An 18,643-nucleotide genomic window follows, 5' to 3' on the forward strand; every position below is an offset into this window, starting at 1 on the left:
GCAGTACCCATTTGAGGGGGAAGGCCAGGGAAGTTTTACAATAGTTTAACCATACTCTTAATTATTCTTTTCAACCAGTCTTCTGCAAAAGAGTAAAGAAATTGATTAGAAAGGACCTTTTCCCTTCATTTTTATTCTTCCATCGTTCGGCCATCTTTCTTTTCTGCTGTCTGTCTTACTCTAAAAGGCTCGTACTGAAAAGATGGGGAGTTTGGGTGTAATATTTCCCATATAAAAATACGTGCATAGTTTAACCTGTGTTTCTGTTGTTCTAGAGTTCTTTGCTGAACTGGATAAAGTTATGGGCCCTCTGATTTTTAATTCAAGCATCATGACAGACCTAGTGCGTTACACCCGTCAGGGATTACATTGGTTGCGCCTGGATGCCAAGTGATATTTTGAACTGAAGGAATGGAAAATCGAACACGTTTTTCTCGCTGCCTCTGATTTATCTCCACAACACTGTGTCATGTCAATAAGGAAGACTGCCATAACACATTGCTTAGTTGACACTAAGAGCAAGGAATGCTTTCACGTCTCCCATCCTCATTTGTGTTTTGTGTTTTAACCCCAAATGATCTGGTTAATGGACTTCTTCAGTATTCCCGTTTTAAGTTATTTAAATATTTTAAAATTTGCTACATATAAAAGTGTAGTTTTGCTGATCTATCATGGATAGATCATTGGAATTCCAGTCATAATGCATAAATAGTCCGTTTAAATCCTATTTATTTTAATTTTTTTAATTTTAATTTTGAAAAGCCCGGTTTGGGGCAGTTTTTAGCTATTTCTTCCCTAAATTTACCTGTTCGAGTACTTAGCAGAAATTAAACATAGACACTTTATTTAAGTACTTTGTGAGCTTTGTTACTCTGTAATGTCTTGTGGTGGTAGAGCCTGTAAAAGGAACTAGGGTTGATAGGTTCTAACGTGTAGGGACACCATACTTTTCATGCCTAATGCCTATGAGTCAACTAATAAATGACAACTTCAGATTTATTATTGCAGAATTTGTACTAAATAGAAAAGTTTCAGATATTCTTCTACGTATTAAGATGCTTCATTTAAATTAATTATAAAGAAATTTATATGGAAAAGTATTTAGCTGGATCTGTCTTGGATTGTTTTCAAGGCAGTTTCGAAACGTCAATTAACACTATAAGAATCACAAAACATTACAGTAATTTGCATTTAATGTAATACCGAAGTAATGGTGTAGGAATGAACTTCAGTCTGATAGGTGCGATGCATACAGGAAAGGTTTCTGAAATGGACAATCTTGTGCTTTTTTTGTGTCTCTTCATTTAAAATACGTTTTGTTTTCCTTGCTTGTCATTTCTAGACGCTTACAAAATCGGTGAACTTTGTGGTTAAGAAACCAACAGTAGTTAAATTCCTACCAGAACTGTCATTTGCATCTTTTCCATTGACTGAGAAACCAGGAATCTTAAGTAGAAATCGAGGTCCATTTTTTTCCTTTTAGGGTCTGATAGGTGATGGACACTACAGGATGAGAGTGCAACAGCCGCGGTGGGGTGGGAGCACACCTGCTATTCCAGGGAATTCGACTGTTCTGATGCAGAATGGATTTAAAACTTGTATTTACCCCGTGTTAATGAAGGTCCCATTAATGTTTGGTGGAGCATAATACTCGCAAGGGAGCGACTCGGTGCAACAGAAGTGGTTCGTGGAGTTGCAGCTGACTGCTCTCAAAACGTGTAAACCAAAGTACCTTTCCACGTAAGGTGCTTGTCCGAGTAAGAGGTTTCAAATGCTACTGCTTTCAGTATTGCTTAGTGCCCCTAACATGTCTGGTGTGCCTTATGCCTTACTTTTAGATGAAGATTTTATGAACTGTTTACAAGATGTTTTACAGCAGGACCAGGTATACTGTATGCAGTGGTCTTCTGCAGTACTTTGGTAAAATTCCATTTCCTTTCCAAAAGAACTAGTGTCTGTCAGACAACCTGACTTCTCATTGCGGTGGTCTCCTTCTGAAGAGTCAAACTCTGAATCCTTTGGAGTGAGATTGTGGAATGCTGCTTTGTTTTCTCTCCCATTTAACCCTTTATTCTGTACCAGATATGAACGTGCATGTTCAGGAAAATTATTGCACTAAATTTTTTGTGTAGTTGTAGTTAAGTGCCAAAATCACGGCAACCTCGAGAGAAGGAATAGAATTCTACGCTACTTAGTACTGCAGTATGTCCTATGGGCTTTAAGAGTTTAGAAGTTTTGCAAATTAGTAACCTACTAAAAGGTAGCTGCGTATTCATAGAGCTTCCTTTGCGTTCCAGCGTGTTTTGTACTTCCAGAAAAGCTTTGCTACGTACAAATGGATACACGGTTAACAGACCTGTGACTTTTTCCACAAGAGCTGAATTTACTCGGCAGGTCTGTCGGAGCATTCTTTTTATTGAATCACTGTGCAAGGTCACATTTCTGTTAGTGTTTGCTGTTCGAGACGGAACTCTGTACCCTCAAACTCCGCATCTTGGTTAATGGGACACTGTCAACTACTTTTCCTTTAATACTCTAAAGTGCCTAGCACACTTTTGACGCTATATAAAAAATACCTTCTTAGAAGTTGCATCCATAGTTTATTTTTTGTGTAGTGCTGCACTAGCCAGCATGGCTGTTTTTTGGCTTGCTCCTTCGTGCACAGTTACCATTACTGGTAGCAGGAATGGTCTCATCTCTGGGAATTTGTTTTCCTCAGCTAGAGTCCCACAAATACCTTTTGGTGTCACGCTTAAATTGGTCTCTGAAAAATGTATCGCTTGTCCCTACATCAGTGGATCTTACAAAATTGTCTTCAAGTGACCGGAAGACTTTTTACATCGTGTCAAAATGTGGACCTGAACTGGTTGAAAGTGTCCCACCTAAATAGTATATACTTCGTAGTAAAATACCCTCTCGAGTACTGTCCCGGGTCTTCTGTCTGTACGGAGATATGCAATGGTCTTGTTAACTGAAAAGAAATGCCTTACACATCTGTGGCTATTTCAAACAGATATGTTTAAACTTTGCGATTCCAAAAGCATATCTTAATTTGGGACTTACCATTGTTTCCGAGACTTCTGTGCTTTGTCAGATTTCTTAGCTTAAAAAAAAAAAAAAAAAAATGCAAAAAGGTGAAATAGGCTTCCATCCCTCTGCCGAAGTGCAGGCGAACGGTCTAAACCTGTCCTTTCGTACCTCGACACGACCGCAGTGGAAATGCACCTCACTTCAGGACTAACGCACGTCGCACTAGTGACTAACGAGGGAATCCCGAACTCCTAGCTTCCGAAATGATTCCCGAGACGATTGTATATTCAATACATATCAACGCCGTAATTTTAATTCCCTCACTGAACGCGGTCCCAGTTGGTGAATCTTAAAAATGGCTTAATCAGACTAGGCTTGCTCAGATATCAAAACTATTTGAATTTGCTGTCAGACTTGCAGGTTCCTAGGTGATAAGGTGCAACCATTTATAATTCTAAACAAATCTTCAGGACACCAGAGTAAAACAGCCCGAGACTTTTATTTTGATTTGAAACTATTAGCCATAAAGCAGAGCATACGGATGGCTCTTCTTGGCTTTTGATGGCAGTATGCAATTTGTACTGTATGTGTCTTTTAATATATATGTATATATATATGAACTCAGTCTGTCCAAAGTATATGTTATACTTGTTTTTAGATTATGGTGCAACTGACTATATTGATATATTATTTATTGAGTGCTGAATCACCATCTTATCGGTGATAAATCTTGCATATTATACAGGAGTGCAATGTATATTCCTTTAGATTGCTGAGGCTTGATTGCTGTGATAACAAAAAAAAAATGCCCTGAAATGTATTTATGAATGGCCCCAACATACAGAGAGTCAGTACTTTATGGAAATAATGTAGCGCTTGCCTGGGGCAAGTAAAATAAAGCCGTAGGCAGATAAATATGTAGTTTGCCAAAGTGGCAAACTACTGGAAAGAGAGACTACCTTTGCTGTATTTAATATTTCACGTACCTACCAGATCCGTGCTGTCACTGCAGTGTTTATACTGAGGCAGATAGAAAAGGGCCTGAGCAAGTCAAGTTTGAATTACCCATTGGGGAGTAAACAGCTTCCAAATTCTTAGATTTCTGACAAATACTTTGGTCAGGGTTTAAATTACTCCATCTGAGGAATCAGTGTTACGGAAACCCCCGTGTTTCCGTGGAACAAAGTTCACGTTAGGCATCTTTAAGTGTAAAGAGTAGCCAAAGCTACTGCAAAGAGCAGCCAAAGCAAATCCCGACCTATTCCAGGAGACGAATTTCCTAAGTAGGCAAGTTACGTAAACTCGAACAATCAGGGAATCGTGATGCGTGTGCAGCTCCTTTACTTTTCGAGGAATCGGTCTCCGCTGCTGTGATGCCGGGGCGAACAGCGGCGCCGGGGCGGGGGGACGCGGGGAGGGAAGGGTGGGCTGTGCGGTGGGTGAATTCTTCTCTCGGTCGAGCGTGGCAGCGCAGAGCTCTGGTCTGTGCCGGGTCAGCCCTTGGCACCGCCTCGGCTCCGCGCTCTGCCAGCGCTCGGCGGAGCTTCGCTCGAATACGCCATCCGGAGCAATGTGAAATGCTGCGGTACAGCATGGAGTTTATGTAGGCTGTCTTTATGTCAGCGCTTCACCTGTCTTAATTTCCTCTGAAACTTAACGGAAGTGTATCCGTTCCTGGTGTAAGTCTCCACGCGTGCTAACGGAGCTGATACAGGCAAACCGGAATGCAGTGTTCCCCATCTTCGGTCTTTGTACGCGGCCCCAGTGGCTGCTGCGGCTGGGCGCACAGTGCTCCTGCAGCGTCTGCCTTGGGCTGCGTTGGCGTTACACACCCCAAAACTCAACTCTAAGGACCAGGCATGACTTTTGCAAGCACAGTTCCCGACATTTGTATCTGGTCCCCCCCTTTTAAATTGTTTTAAGAAATTTTGTATATGGAGGATAAAGTGCTTATATATTTATTAAAGAAATCCTTTATCTTATTTGAAATTATTATTTGGTGCAGAAGGGTTTTTCTTTTGGGGGAGGGCTTGTGGGGGGGAAGGTAACTTTTAACCTGTCACTTCTAAATGAAGCCCTTATTAATCCTACAGGAAGGTACTGTTAGTAACCAATGGGATGTCTCTGTTATACGCTTTGTACATGACAAGTCCATGTGTTACATTTTGTTTTCTATCAAAATATTTAGGCACCTGTCTTCAACCAAAACCTAAAAAAAAAAAAACCAACTGTGATTTTATTTGTTGCAATACATTTGAAATTTCAAAGGGTACTTTGGGGCTCAAAATTAGGATTTCTAAGTCAGTATGTGCATTTCACGTAATAAAGCTGTTAATGGTGAGCAAAGTATTATATACTAACTAGATTTTTTCCACATCTGTATAGTATATTCTATGTATTTTGTGGTATTGAGATTATAGAAAGTTTAGTGTCTGAAACATGCGTTTAATGTGTATTTTTAAACAAATTTATGGCAATTAAAATATTTGGAGAAAAGGGTATCACATTTCAATTTGTAAAGATCTTTTTAACTACTGTGTCATTAAAATGCTTTGTACAATGCAAAACTGTAACTGGAGAAACTAAGTTTAATAAATATCAAATAGATTTTCTGTATTAAACTTCAAACCCACTGTGCTCGTATCTGTTGCTTGGGCGTTCTCCTCCCTGGTACTGCGTTTTTAAGCAGAGTTTTCTTTTTTGGTCCCAGCGCTCTATGTATAACAAAAGGAAAATATCTGTTTGTATCTGAAAGTATTTGTGTCCCAGACTGGTTGGTATTTGTCTAATCAAAAGTGGTTTTGTTTCTTTCAGCCCTCCGAGTTAACGTGCAACAGATCAAAATGGGATTTTGATCAATTTATTTTAAAGTGGGAGATGCTTCAGTTGCAAAAGTCGGTCTAGGACAGTTATTTAAGTAAATTTGATAGAAGTAATTAAAAGTAAATACTTTTCCTTCCAGTTATCGCCAGCTATATTTGGGATATTGAAAATGCTATCAGTATTATCAGTTTGTTGGCTCCCTCTTTCTGACAGGCCTTTATCTGAAGCGCTGATAAGAGTTCAGCGGTTGGGACTGAAATGAGATGGAAGCATGATCTACTTTGTGCACTTGCCAGGTTGAAGGATAAATGTCTAAAGTCCGGTTTGAATTAAGCACTCCTACTCGGAACGCCAGCTGTGCACTCACCGTACGCTTTGCTCACAGGATACAAGGAAAACCAAGGTGGTTTGCTGAATATAAATTTTTAATTGACACCTTAAAAAAAATAATAAAAAAGGAACCATTACAAAAAACCAAAACGAACACGAGATGCAGAGTCCTTTTATTGAGCTTGGCCAGAGTCATCCTGAAGGGTGAGCTGCAGAGATACAGCCTGGGTTAGAAAACGGTCTCAAGCTCTTTGAAGTCCTTTTATCGGTTCGTACGACAGAAATGTTAAATACACTTATTGCTCATTCACTGTCCTAGCTTTCCAACGGCCAATAAATATTTCCCAAGTAGAGTGGAGCATTGTTAGCAGTAACAGTGATGGTGTTCTTCATCGTGGCAGGTCACTCCGAGGCTGTTCTAAGGAAACAGCGGTTCTTCCTGGAAAACAAAACACCATGAGCACCGACGGCTCGGGCTGCCGGCTGTGCCAGGCTCGGACGGACATCCTCAGGTACATCCCTAGCAGCGCTCCTCTTGCCCAGCCGTTGCAGCAGGGCTGCTGTTCGGCTCGTGTAGCCGAGCACTTTGTATTCGCCTCTCTAACTCTGTTCGCTGTACTGATTCATTTTCTGTTCTTTGCTTTGCGTAAGGACTCCCAAACGCCTGTTGCCAGGGCTGCACGGTCGGGCTGGGGTGTAGAGATTACACACACTAGAAATCCCTTTCTGCCCTTCCCTTCCTGTAGCTGCTCTTAGAGTTCACCTATGTTACTCAGTAGAGCCAAAGGATGCATTTCAAATGGATGCAAAATAGCGGCCCGACCGCCGTGTCCTGTTACGTTTACCGATATATTCTGCCCCGTCTCTCTCTGCTTTCTGGTGTTTGTACAGTAGGTGCCACACAAAATCAGCTTTCAGCAACTAAGTAGTAATTTTAACTAATCAGCTATACGTAGTTGGACAATTTGCTCCTGTCTAGTGTTCATGAGGCTAAACTGCTTTTGATATTTTAGTTGTCTTTTAAACTATGAGCTTAAGTGATCACCACAAAGGAGTTAATTTAGGATAAGATACTGCTCCAAATTAATATATGCTTTAAAGAGAACAGTATTGGCTTTAAGAGGGATTCATTTTGAGGTGTCTAAGTGATTACTTAGCTGTCTGGAATCCTCTGTTCTCTTTTGAAAAGACGGGTTATTTGGGGTTGCAGTGAGAGGACTAAGGCTCGTAATCAGGGGCACTTGGACTCTGCTCTGTTTGCCTTGCTTACAAAAGAGGTCTAAATCTATTGCCCCATCCCTATTCCTGGTATCCTTTTTATGCGCAGACTTAACTCTGTATCTTGTTTGGGTGAGAATAAGTGGGAACTTCCTCTGCATAACAGAATTCCAAGTGTCGATGAGCCTGAGCATTGATGAGGACGAGTTACCTGCACAGCATTGTAATGCATTCGCTGTTATCCCTGCATGAGGCTCCGACGGGTCTCAGCGAGACTCCTCTCCAGAAAGGCGTCATCCGCCTCTGTCTCGTTAGCCGAGGCTGTTGGTGGTGCAAGGAAGCACAGTCTGTCTGAAAGAGTTGGAGTGTGACTGTCAGAACGCGCAGCAGCCGAAGGCACTCGCTCGTTCTGATGCTGAGGTCAAGACTCTCACGTGGGGAACTTGAAATCTTTCTTGTTTCTAGATCATAGCATGCTCCATTATAGTTGTTTATATCCTAACCCCAAAGTAGTATAAAAATTAACTATGTGTTTTAATCTTCTTGGGAGGGAAGGCAGAATGACTTGCTGAGGTATGTCTGAGTAACCCAGCATTCACTAGGCAGTTACTCTGCTGTCCTCTCAAAGAGCTCTACTGTCACCTCAAACTCCTGCCAGTTGTTCTTATTAATGCAAATCCTAATGCTTTTTATTAACTACCTGACCATTTGAATTAGCATGTTAAATAGTTATCTCTATTTACCTGGCTGAGCAGCAGTGAGCAGAGCAACAAGACTGCCATCATTTTCCAACAGTGCATCTTCACGGTATGAGCTGTCACTTCGACCGCAGGACCAGCCTTGGGCGGAGGAGGTAGGAAGAGCCCCAAATAGAACTTCCCAGGCTTCAGCTAGATTTTTATAGACTCCATTCTCTTATCGTTGCATCAGCTGTCAGTCATTACAGGAACAAAGTTCGTTTTGGAGCAAGAGGGAATTACTAAGTTAGCATCTGCTGAAGTGATCTAGTTCAAGGCCTGTCTATCTAGCTAATGATTTACTCTCCTTCCACTTGTACTTTGTCTGGTCAGCTTACCCGTTGTGCCAACTGTTCCTTTTTTTAAAACCTACCTAACGTGTTACCAGAACTCCATGGAGTATTTGCAAGCAAAAGGGTGGTTGGCCCAAGCTATTATGGTAAAGATCAAAAGCCATAACCTTATTTAACTTCTGCGACAGTCACAGTGTGTGCAGCTTTGAGTTGTCAGCTGGAGGCAACTATTGTCTTATCAAGCTTATTTGGAGCAGACTCATGCTTTTGATTCTGCTTCTTATTCTTGGTACATGAAAGAATCACAAGGAAGTTACTTAACCCTCCTTTCCATGCACGTGGTGCTTGAAAAGCAGACATAATGCTTTTCAGATGGGTTTTGGAATGTAAAAAGTCCCTTATGCACAATAAATAATAGACCTCTTCTTCCACAGATTCTAATGCATAGTTAAAAGATAATAATCTCGAGATAGCTAATCCCTGAAGTAGAAGAGACCCATGTGAGGGTTTTCTGGAGCTGCGTTGCTCCGTGCGGCAAGACAGTGGTTTCTTTGGCTGAGCCGTCTGCTCCAGTCTGCCCGCGTACCTCACACTGGGACTCACGAGGAGTCTTCTGGAAGGTGCCGACAGCTTCCCTTGATGTGGATGGGTGGTTTGTAATTAAGAGGAATCTTAATTTTTTCCATTGTGAAATGAGATTGCGACAGCCTAGAGAAAAGAACGTTTAAGAGCAGCTATCTGCTACCTCTCCTCTCCTCTATAATCCTCTCTGCTTACACACGTGGGGACAAGTGGGAGAAGCGTATGTGTAAGGTTACCAGTCTTGGTAACATTGCTGGTCCTTGCTTTTCCTCCTCCTCCATGAGATCTTGCGTATCGGGCTCCCACATCTGTCCCACGTATGCCGTGTCTGTCAGGTACGAGAATTTTGATACTGCAGAGTAATGTAACAAGAATACCAATTTATTTGTGTCAAGTATGTGTAGGTTTTGGAGCACGCTATGTTTTGAGTTACTTCAAGTAGGAAGCTACTGTATAAAATGGTGAACTATGTTTTAGCGAAATTGTAAATAAATACAAGTCTGGATGCAATAGGCTCCCATTTTCTGTGATTGCTTAATATGGAGGCCTAAGTGCCAGCGTGGAAGGCAAGGCAAGTTACTTAGATTAAGATAATGCCAAGTTGTCAGGTTCCTGTCTACAGATGATTACCCCTTAGCCCAAACTTCCCTGGGATTAAATAAAAACCCTTCCCAGCACATTGTCTACAACCGCTATTGGAAAATTTGTTCCTTTCCTACCTGTTCCTGTGGTTCTTACACCCTTTCCTCTGCCCTGTTTGTTGTGCTTCCCCGGGAGGAGGAATCAAACCCTTCGTTATTTCACCTTCCTCGGTCTTGTGAAGGGAAGGAAATGGGACAATAAATCGTGGCACATCAAATAGCCAAGCTTAAAAGTTTCTTTTACATTTGGCTGTGAATATCTCAATTGTTTTCCCCATGAAGTCCTTTCTTTCCGTGCATCTGAGTTCTAATTTCCGTTATTTCTGCCAGGCAGTAGTATAGAACAGAGGAAGGCAAACAAGAGGCGGTGGCAGCAGCCTTGACTTCATCTGTGGAGCACAGGATTTGAAATGACAGCTCTTTCAACTGACAGCAGTGCCCTAAGTCGTCGTTTCTCAGCTTTTTTTGGCTAGGTAAGACTAGTACTTTGTGATGATAGGTCAAAATTGTGTGTCTTTCTGGGTTACTGATGACATCAGCATATCCCTTTCAGGCAGCAATCTGTTTACTCTGTACAAGAAACTGGGAGAAAAAGAATAAAATTGAACCAATTGTTTCCATGTATACAAGTCCAGCACACCAGTAAAAAGCTACAGCAAAGATGCAGGTTTTAACAAAAAACAAAAAAAAAAGACACAAAATGTTGCTGTGTTGCCCACTTATTTACCACAGGGAGAACAGAAATAAATCAGATGCCTGAGACATTTCTAAACACCTTGTTTGGACTCTGCAATGCCGAATGCCGCACGTCGGGCAGGAGCCATCCCTGCTGGTGACAGGTTCTGCATCGGGCGGGCTGGGTGAGCGCAGCGGTACCGGCAGGGCTGGCGGGGCGGTGGAGCAAAGGGTGAGGAGGCCCAGCCTGCCTGCTGACACGCTGCTGACATCGCAGCAGGGCTGAGCTGCTGCCGAGCACCGGCTGGGCTGAGGGGAAGGTGCCACGCTGTTTACAGTCGTCTGTCAGCTGGCTCGGACACAGTCCAGCTGTCTGTGAATGGGGGCAGAGACCTCGTGAGAGAGGCTGAGGTGAGCTGCTCACCTTCAGCAGAGCTGCCGGCACAAAATGCATTGAAAAATGAGAATTTACCGAAGCTACTGACGTACAAGTTCACATGTGCTGTCATTGAGGGTACCCACCAGCTGCTGTGGGTGCTCTTTGAGGCTAAATGAGCAGGACACAAGTACAAGTTTTGAATAAATCTGCCTCTGGACATCTTTGCCAGCTCTTGCAATCGTAGCCAGTTCGTTGCTCCCCGCTTGCTTAAGCTGCGGGGGAGAAAATACCAACGAACTGAAACACGGAGTTAAATTTAAGCACAGAATATTTTTGGCACAACTTGCAGCACTGGATGACTTGTATTACTCCTGTTTATGCCAACCTCAGGCTGTGCTTGGAGTAAACAAAAGCACAGGAGGAACAGCCCTAAGACTCAGCTTAGTATCACGTGCTTTTTAAACGTGTTAAGAGCCCCAAAAGAATAAAGTGTTCAGCTATAAAACTCGCACAACCCCAACTCCCTGAGGTGAGAGACTGAGCATCTTCGTCTTCCAGACAGCCCAGCCCCGAGCACACCGAGAAACTAACACAGGGAAACGTCAATCCTGCCCTGCGGATAAGATAAACCCTCAGTACCAGCTACAGGAATAGCACAACAGGGAGATAACCATGTGGCTTTGCGTGGGGTATGAGCTCGGGACAGTCAGCTGAAGACTGTAAGGGGAAAAAAAAAAAAAGGATAAAGGAACCAGCCAGATGTTTTGGACTTCAAACAGTGAAGCTTGTCTATATACTGAGAGCCACAGGGTGAATTTCCTTGTCACGTACTGAAGTAACTTTACTACTACCATTTGTTTCTAAATCATCTTCAGGAGTTTTTTCTTGAAGAAAACAGTCTTGTTTCTCCCGGCAGGTCCCAAGAAGCAGCTTCTAAACTGTTAACACTAATCAGACAGCAGAATTGCAGTTAATCATCCAGCTAACATTAATATGACAACTAAGTAATCAGAATCACAGTGACAGAACAGCCCAGGGTGGAAAGGACCTCGAAAGATCATCTGGTCCAACCTTTGGTGGGAAGGAGCCCAGGTGCAATTATCTGACACCCTGTCCACTCACGTCTTGAAAGCCTCCAGCTGGGGCCTCGCTTCTCCCTGGGGAGGTTGTTCCAGCAGCTGATAGTTCTCACAGTAAGAGATTCCTTTCTTACACTGAGCTGAAACCTCTTGTCTTCTGCACAGGGCTCCTTGTGAAGGGCAAGCCTCTGAACAGAGGTCAAAGTCCACCTTCCATCCTGAGCAACCAGCCACCTCATCCCATTTCGGGCAATACCAAATCAGCTGGGCTATTTGGTTTTCACAGATCTCAAGGGCAAAGGAAAAAGAAGCGACCAGTGATGATAAAGGGAGCAATGAGCTGTTATTGCAAGTCATCTCCAGCTGAAGGCAGCCCTCGCTGCGCTAGTTATACTGAGACACATTTCAAAGAAAGAAGGAGTCAGAAAGGCTGGAAACACTCTAACATAAAGACGTTTGAGCACACAGAACTTTAGCCGGATTATCTCCTTGCACGGAGCGAACCAGACAGAGATTTGATGCTCCTCAGCTTCAACATCTCAAGACACAGATCTCACACAAAGTCATAGGGCAAAGTTAAAGTTTATTAGACAAGACTTATCTCCCCCTTCATACCCTTCTAGTCATGGGAACAAGTTCAGCAAGACGAAGTTGATAATACAGTGAGGTAACAATCTCCTCCTTATTAATTTGATTACTGGTCATTTTCATAGTCAGCGGGGTTCTTCCTCTTCAGTCTCTCAAACTCTTGATTTCCCCAGGAGTAAAGGAGATAGGCTCCCAGAAAGGCTGGAAAAGAAAGGCCACTCTCACAAATCACACAGCACTGCCCGAACCACCGAGCTGCGACAAAAGACGGCATTACACAAAACCATCGTTACACACACGCCTGTCCCGGCCTCCCCCCATGCCCAAAATAACGATACTGAGGGGGGGGGGGGAAAAAAAGGGGGGGGGGGGGGAGTTTGATCCCACAGACCAGGCCTGAGGCATCTCCCACCGTACTCACGGGGCACCACCTTGAAAACCTGGGAGCTGAAACGCCGCCAGACGTTGGGCAAGCCGTGGGACAAGACGTTGGGGAAAGCTCGCTGTTCGAAAGGCGAAAGGCTGTAGGTAATGACATGGCGAACCCGAGCCAGGTTACCGAAATGAAGCCCCATGGCGCCGAGGTGTCACCTTCCTCACCAAGGCTGCTGCCGCCGTCCGCCCCCGGAAGCGGAAGCGGCATCTCCGATGCCGCTTCCGCTTCCGGGGTCGGGCGGCGGCCGTTCCTTCAGTGTCTTCTCCCTCATACCCTGAGGGAGTTTCGTAACCGCTGCCGCCCCTCTAAAATCACACTTTATATACCGCGATTGTGATAATTTAACCCCTGAGTGCGGAGTTGCAAAGGCGGGTCAGTAACGCTTTGATTTCGGGGCGGGGGGGGGAACACCTTAAAAATCCGCTCATTAATACCAGATATAAGTTTATCGTCATAGAAGAGGTCGCCTTGTTGTGGTGATGATGGTTTCCTGCCTCCGCAGCAAACGAATATTAGAATTACTACTAGAATTAAGTGTCGCTGCAGACTAAAAATGGTGTAGCGATACCAGTCTGCTCTGGAAAATGTGATCTGGACCTCTAATCCATTACTGAGGTTGTGTATTTCTGAAGCTGCTCATAGCTGACCCAAAAACGCAGTTTCTTTAGCTTGACTTCAGCACTTTGTCCTAAAGAGGCTTTTCCATCAGTGCCAAAGAAAAAAATTAAGTTTATTTTCCTTCTTGGCACCTCAGTGAAGCTGAATTCCCAGTATTTGAAAGGCATTAGCGGGAGTGACGCTGTATTAGGCAACTTGATTTAAACCAAATATAGTATCAACTCTGGGCTGGGATTTTTTTGTTTGACATCAAGATATTTGCTTTGAGCTTTTGATATTTCAAACATACCTTCAATTAGCGCCAGAGCAAGCGCAGATTTTACTTCAACAGTTCTAGGCTAACGCGGTCTTCAGTTAGCAACATCATTCATATAGAAGCAATATGACTCTTAGCCAGATCATATCGCATCGCACCTCCATGCAGTACTTCAAACTCAGAGGAGCGTCCCACCAGCATCGACTAGTTCACCGTGACAAGGGAAATCCTCTCCCAGGCTGAGCTCCCACTCTGTGGATCACACAGGTCAAGATAGAAGGGTAAGGTCTGTTTAAGTGGCTTATCGGAAGGAAGTTAAGCCATTTATGTATCGATGCATTAGCAAATCATCATTTTAAAGGCTCTTCTTAACAAGTTGTGAAAAGACAGTGCTGCTCCGCATCCTTTTATTAAGGAAACAAAAAAACCCACAAAACCCCACCCTACCAAAGCTGAGGTTTTTGTGTGCGAGCCCTATCTAAAGCCCTCCTTGCTTGGGTCCCCAACCTGAAACCAGCATTTTAGGCAAAGTTCTTAAAACTAGAAAAGTCTAGGAGAAAATATAATCAATCCTAGTAAAAATTTTATTTGAAAGCATATAGAATTAAGGCACTGTTACCTACAAGTTTATTGTAAGAGGAAATGAGGCTATGACCCCACATTTTCAGCCTACTAAACCAACTTAACAGCATTTAAATAAACTAATTTAAAGCAGGCTTCTAAAAGCTTTTTTAATTTTTTTTTAAGCTGGCAGCATTGAACATTTCTTCATAATTCAGAAGCAAGCAGCAGCGTGGTTCCACGAGTAGAATCCTGTGCCCTCACCCCAGGAACAGCTTGCGCTTTGTTCTTCAACTAAGTCAAGCCTTTCTGGTTTTAACAGCTCACCAGTAAGCTGGTGCCGGGTCTTACTCAAATAGTTCAGTGATTTAGGTTTTCACAAGTTACCACACAGCTCTCCTTAAATTCTTACCACCCATTGTTGTGAGAAAGGCCAAAGAGTGTGACAGAAAAGCAAGAAACAAGCTTGTAACTTTTTAATGGAACTGTGAGGAAGAGTTATCATCTTGCTTGGGGAAACTGGAAGTGCTTTAGGGAGAAAGAATGAAAAACTAAGAAAGTAACATTAAAGATGTTCACTTGCTGGAGACATCATACCAAAGATTTCTTTACATAAAAGGAAGACTAGCAGGCACTGAATTTTAGTGGTATGCATGATAGGTATTTATTTCTTTTTGTAAATCTATAACAAAACAGCTTAAAATAGACATCTGTAGGTGAAACCTTTTTCATATTTTAAATGCAAAATTATTCCAATAAAAAGATATTATTTACATTTAATTTCACATGCTAGAAAGGCTGAGTGGCTACAAAAATAAGTGCTATAATGTAAACACCTTCTACTAACTCCATGCTAAATCCAAACTGATTTTATAGAGCTATTAGAATTACACGAACGCTATTCACTTGATTATAGTTACAGATACTTTGAGAATGCAAAAAATACCCAAACCCGGAGTAAAACCAGTCAGGGTTCACCCACTACCGACAAGTGCACTTGGTAGCTATCATATCTTCATACTCCTTGTAGACTATGGAGCCATCAGGCTCTATGGTCAGGACGCTCAGTGGGCTGTATTCAGCAGGAACACAGGAGGGCTTTGGGACAGAGGAGTCCAGTTTCTCGTATATTATGTTCTGTACCATGGTGTGTACGGGAGAACCGTAACGGTGCCCGACGACCCTTGGACAGTCACCTTTGCAGTACTGAGGGCTGTACCGGTGTGGCGCTATTATCCATTTGTCCCATTTTAGTTGGCTAAAGCTTAGACGGAAGTTGTGAAGCTCACACTCGTTTTGAGGGAACAGAAATTGTTTGAAATACTCGCTCAAGTTATAAGGTGGAGTTGCTGGCGTTTCTTTCAGATTCTCAGCTCTTCGCTGTCGAGAGGCCCTTTTACCCTGTGAATTCTCTTTTCCTTTGTCACCCGTAGGATCAACACGCAGACTGTTCCTTTGCCTGGGCCGCACTGGGTTTTTCCTTCTGTGTCTAAGTGAGTTCCACCTGTGATAAGCTTGCTCGCTGGTATCATTCAGATAAAGAAGAAGAGAAGGGGGAACCAGTGCCATATTAATGGGATTCTCCAGTTTAGTGTTCTGTGGTGGATCGCCCATCAGACAAGTGAAGTTCACAGCCATATGAATATTCCTCCTGTTAGTAGCAATTAGAGGCTGGAGAAAAGACGTCACATCAACCTCAACCCACTTGCGTTTTCTAACTTCAAAGTGCAGGCTAAAAGCTATAGAGTGTGAAACACTGGGACATACTTGGCTAGAAAAATCATGCTCCTTAACAGATAAATGGCACATGCACGTAATGGAAGAAGGAATGGGAACTGATGTGTCGAAGGAATAGAGCAGGACAGACTTGAGTAGGTGCTCTAGAGCAGTAACACGATCCAGGTTGAAGAGTAAATCCACCGAGTGAACATCTCCTGAGAAGGGAAACAAAATCCTGTAGAGTTAGCACATCTTAATTTTCCACCTAGACACAAATACTATAATGTAGTGGATAAGCGGAAATAATTCAGCAGCAGAAGAAACCAATTTAGATGCCCTCCCTTGTTTTTATTGTATGGAATTTCTATTTTGGTCAGGGACATGAGATTTAAAAGTTAAGACAACAGAAATCAAGAAAACCCATGCTTTTAAGAGGTATTAGAATTCATTTCATTAAAAAACAGTACAGGAGGAAGTTAGCAGTTGTCTCTTCAGTGTTGCTATGGGGAAACAGGAACTAGATGCTCCAGATTATACAAGCCATGAAATGAAATAGCTAAAGTTTTAAAATGAATGCTTTCAGAGCTTTTTAGCATTAACTCTAGTTAGTCTTCCTACTCACATTTTTTCCCCTGTTTAAATCTCTTGACCAACAGCTGCCAGCAAGTCTGAGTAATAGAAAGGCAGAAATTTGTTTATTGGCACTACTTAAAACAAGTGATCATTCTTTCATAAGCATCACTTTTCTTTTGTGAAACAGAACCAGAGCTTCCAAGTTATTCTGAATGCACATTTCTGTCTCACTCACCCCTATGGGAAAATACACTATTCTTATCTTTTCCCATGATGTTAAGCATTTTCTGGCATTCGTTGAATTGGCTCCAATTTCCATCTTAGTTGGAGATTGATGAACCCCTTTCCTGGCCTGTGTTCCAGATATGGACATAGTATATGTTTAATATATTGCTTTTTTTACTACTCACCACTGTATTTTTTTCTGTAATTACAAGTTATTAATTTTTGACCACACAAAGGCATTAAGTGATCTCTTCAAACTCATAGGCCAAATAATAAGAAATCAGGTGAGGGCTCTGTAGACATTGATAAACTTATATTTCCTATATTTATGTATTTTTCTATGATCATGAATTTCACTAGCCTCAATAATTGTAGGAAGTTGGTTCAGATTGGGGCTGCTACTTTGTTACTACGTTTAGGATATATAATCATGAGATTAACTGCTAATTGTGAGTATATTTCTGAATCAGTAGATTATACTATGCCAGGAAATTTTAGTCATAAACATTGGTTTGTTTTTAATTTTTTTTTTCCATAGTGAATACTTCTTAACTGCACCTCAATCTCAATGTGCTGTTACTGTGCACAAGTCTGATGTTTGTGTTTAAGGTTATCTGTCTTTCTGGGTGGAAAAAATCCAAGTCAGGAGCACCGAGATCACTTGTCAGCAGTCACATAAGTCGAGCTAAAGGCCAAGGATTTCTAGCTGCCGTGGCTGTGACCAGACCACATTGGAGAAAACCATGAAAGCACAGTATGTTACAAAGTGCCCAGACATCCTAGTTTTTCAGTCCTGAGCCTGATTTACAAGTGGTTCTACTCTTCCCTTCAGAATATTCACACATTTGGGTCAGGATTCTTCCCTAGCAAACGTACAAGGTAAGGAGAAAAGTCGTCTTGCAGTGGGATTCTGGCAGTTTGTCTCGTTGCAGTGCTGTGTTTTTATGGCCATGAAAAAAGCAAAACCAAGATGGGCAGGAGAAGGAAACATGATGTCCATTATGCCTAACCATTTTTTCCACTTTCCTTACTTTACTTAGAACTGATTGTAGCTTCCTCTGACTCATCATAAGATTAGTCAGCCTGAAACATCAGTATCATCTCAAAACATAGTACCATTTGTGTGGCAGTTCCCAAACTGGGGGGAAGCCTACATATAATGCCATTCAAGGAGAAGTAGTTTATGAAAAACTCCTACAGTTTAAGAGAAAAGCAATCAGGATTAAAATAGCAGCAACTTGAAAGAAAGAAGACAGTTTTATATTATGCTGCAAGCACAGAACACATGGAAAACCCCCATTTAACCTACCTTTCATTAGGTCCCCGTGGTGGTGCTCACATTCAGAACATGGAGTGAAGAGTCGAACAGTGTTATAGAGGTGGCTGTTGGTAGCCTTTGGGACTCCCTCCTTGGTAGCAGACATCTTGTATAGCCTCTTCATGTACCGAAGGGCTCTGGAGTCTGGCTGTAGCCTGGGGGCCTCGCTTTCCCAATTCTGGTTTCCCCGGTCAGACAGCACCTTGAGAAGGGGAGGCAGGAGGGCATATCCACGTCTCACACCTTTCGGCAGCCGCAACAACGGATTTAGCTCACTGGCAGCATCCTCAGGAGCTACCAAAAACCCAGAGGTCTTGTCAGAGACTACATGACCCCTGGAGTGGGGGGAACACTGGATGCTAGAAGAAAGCCAGTGAAGACAGCAATAGAAACAAACACAAATTCTCCAAGTACTCTCCATGCTCTTTAGGGTTGTAGCCAAAAAAACACCTCCCCTAAAATATTCAAGAAAAAAAGAGTACCTGAGCCCCATCCCTTATATATGTTGCAGCTGTGGAATGGGAGGGAGGTTTCTTTCTGATTAGAAACCAAAGGGAAAGAT

The 18,643-nt window shown here is 42.6% G+C and overlaps 4 protein-coding genes and 1 long non-coding RNA gene across 10 annotated transcripts in view; 2 read left to right on the top strand and 3 right to left on the bottom strand.

Annotated features, from left to right (window-relative positions):
* Positions 1-5,658, top strand: part of AFF4 (ALF transcription elongation factor 4) — a 52,604-nt gene extending 46,946 nt beyond the window's left edge. For all 5 annotated transcript variants that reach the window (XM_054841696.1, XM_054841694.1, XM_054841695.1 and 2 more), the window contains one exon: positions 276-5,658. In XM_054841696.1, the coding sequence (XP_054697671.1) occupies positions 276-394 (119 nt within the window). In that variant the 3' untranslated portion in view covers positions 395-5,658. The remainder of the gene's footprint in view (positions 1-275) is intronic.
* Positions 5,659-6,335: 677 nt separating this feature from the next.
* LEAP2 (liver enriched antimicrobial peptide 2) lies at positions 6,336-8,415 on the bottom strand. Its single transcript, XM_054841702.1, has 3 exons — positions 8,145-8,415; positions 7,613-7,752; positions 6,336-6,622 (listed from the first exon to the last, which is right to left on the bottom strand). Exons 1-3 carry the CDS (start codon positions 8,199-8,201, stop codon positions 6,586-6,588), a joined length of 234 nt encoding a protein of 77 aa, XP_054697677.1. The 5' UTR covers positions 8,202-8,415; the 3' UTR covers positions 6,336-6,585.
* A 3,935-nt stretch (positions 8,416-12,350) lies between these two features.
* LOC129212721 (cytochrome b-c1 complex subunit 8) lies at positions 12,351-13,013 on the bottom strand. The gene is made up of 2 exons (XM_054841701.1): positions 12,797-13,013; positions 12,351-12,576 (listed from the first exon to the last, which is right to left on the bottom strand). Exons 1-2 carry the CDS (start codon positions 12,948-12,950, stop codon positions 12,482-12,484), a joined length of 249 nt encoding a protein of 82 aa, XP_054697676.1. The 5' UTR covers positions 12,951-13,013; the 3' UTR covers positions 12,351-12,481.
* Positions 13,014-13,023: 10 nt separating this feature from the next.
* Positions 13,024-15,719, top strand: LOC129212724 (uncharacterized). 2 transcript variants are annotated; one of them, XR_008579272.1, is made up of 3 exons: positions 13,024-13,183; positions 13,761-13,966; positions 14,433-15,272. It is a non-coding gene; the product is annotated as an uncharacterized LOC129212724 (long non-coding RNA). The 2 variants fall into 2 exon arrangements; XR_008579271.1 differs by lacking the exon at positions 13,024-13,183 and adding an exon at positions 15,680-15,719 and having other exon boundaries at positions 13,255-13,966; positions 14,433-14,575.
* GDF9 (growth differentiation factor 9) lies at positions 15,202-18,502 on the bottom strand. Its single transcript, XM_054841703.1, has 2 exons — positions 18,073-18,502; positions 15,202-16,180 (listed from the first exon to the last, which is right to left on the bottom strand). The coding sequence occupies exons 1-2, from the start codon at positions 18,500-18,502 to the stop codon at positions 15,228-15,230; spliced, it is 1,383 nt and encodes a 460-aa protein (XP_054697678.1). The 3' UTR covers positions 15,202-15,227.
* Between the last annotated feature and the right edge of the window lie 141 nt (positions 18,503-18,643).

Source organism: Grus americana, chromosome 14 (assembly GCF_028858705.1).
Source record: "Grus americana isolate bGruAme1 chromosome 14, bGruAme1.mat, whole genome shotgun sequence".
Classification (NCBI taxonomy): Eukaryota; Metazoa; Chordata; class Aves; order Gruiformes; family Gruidae; genus Grus; species Grus americana.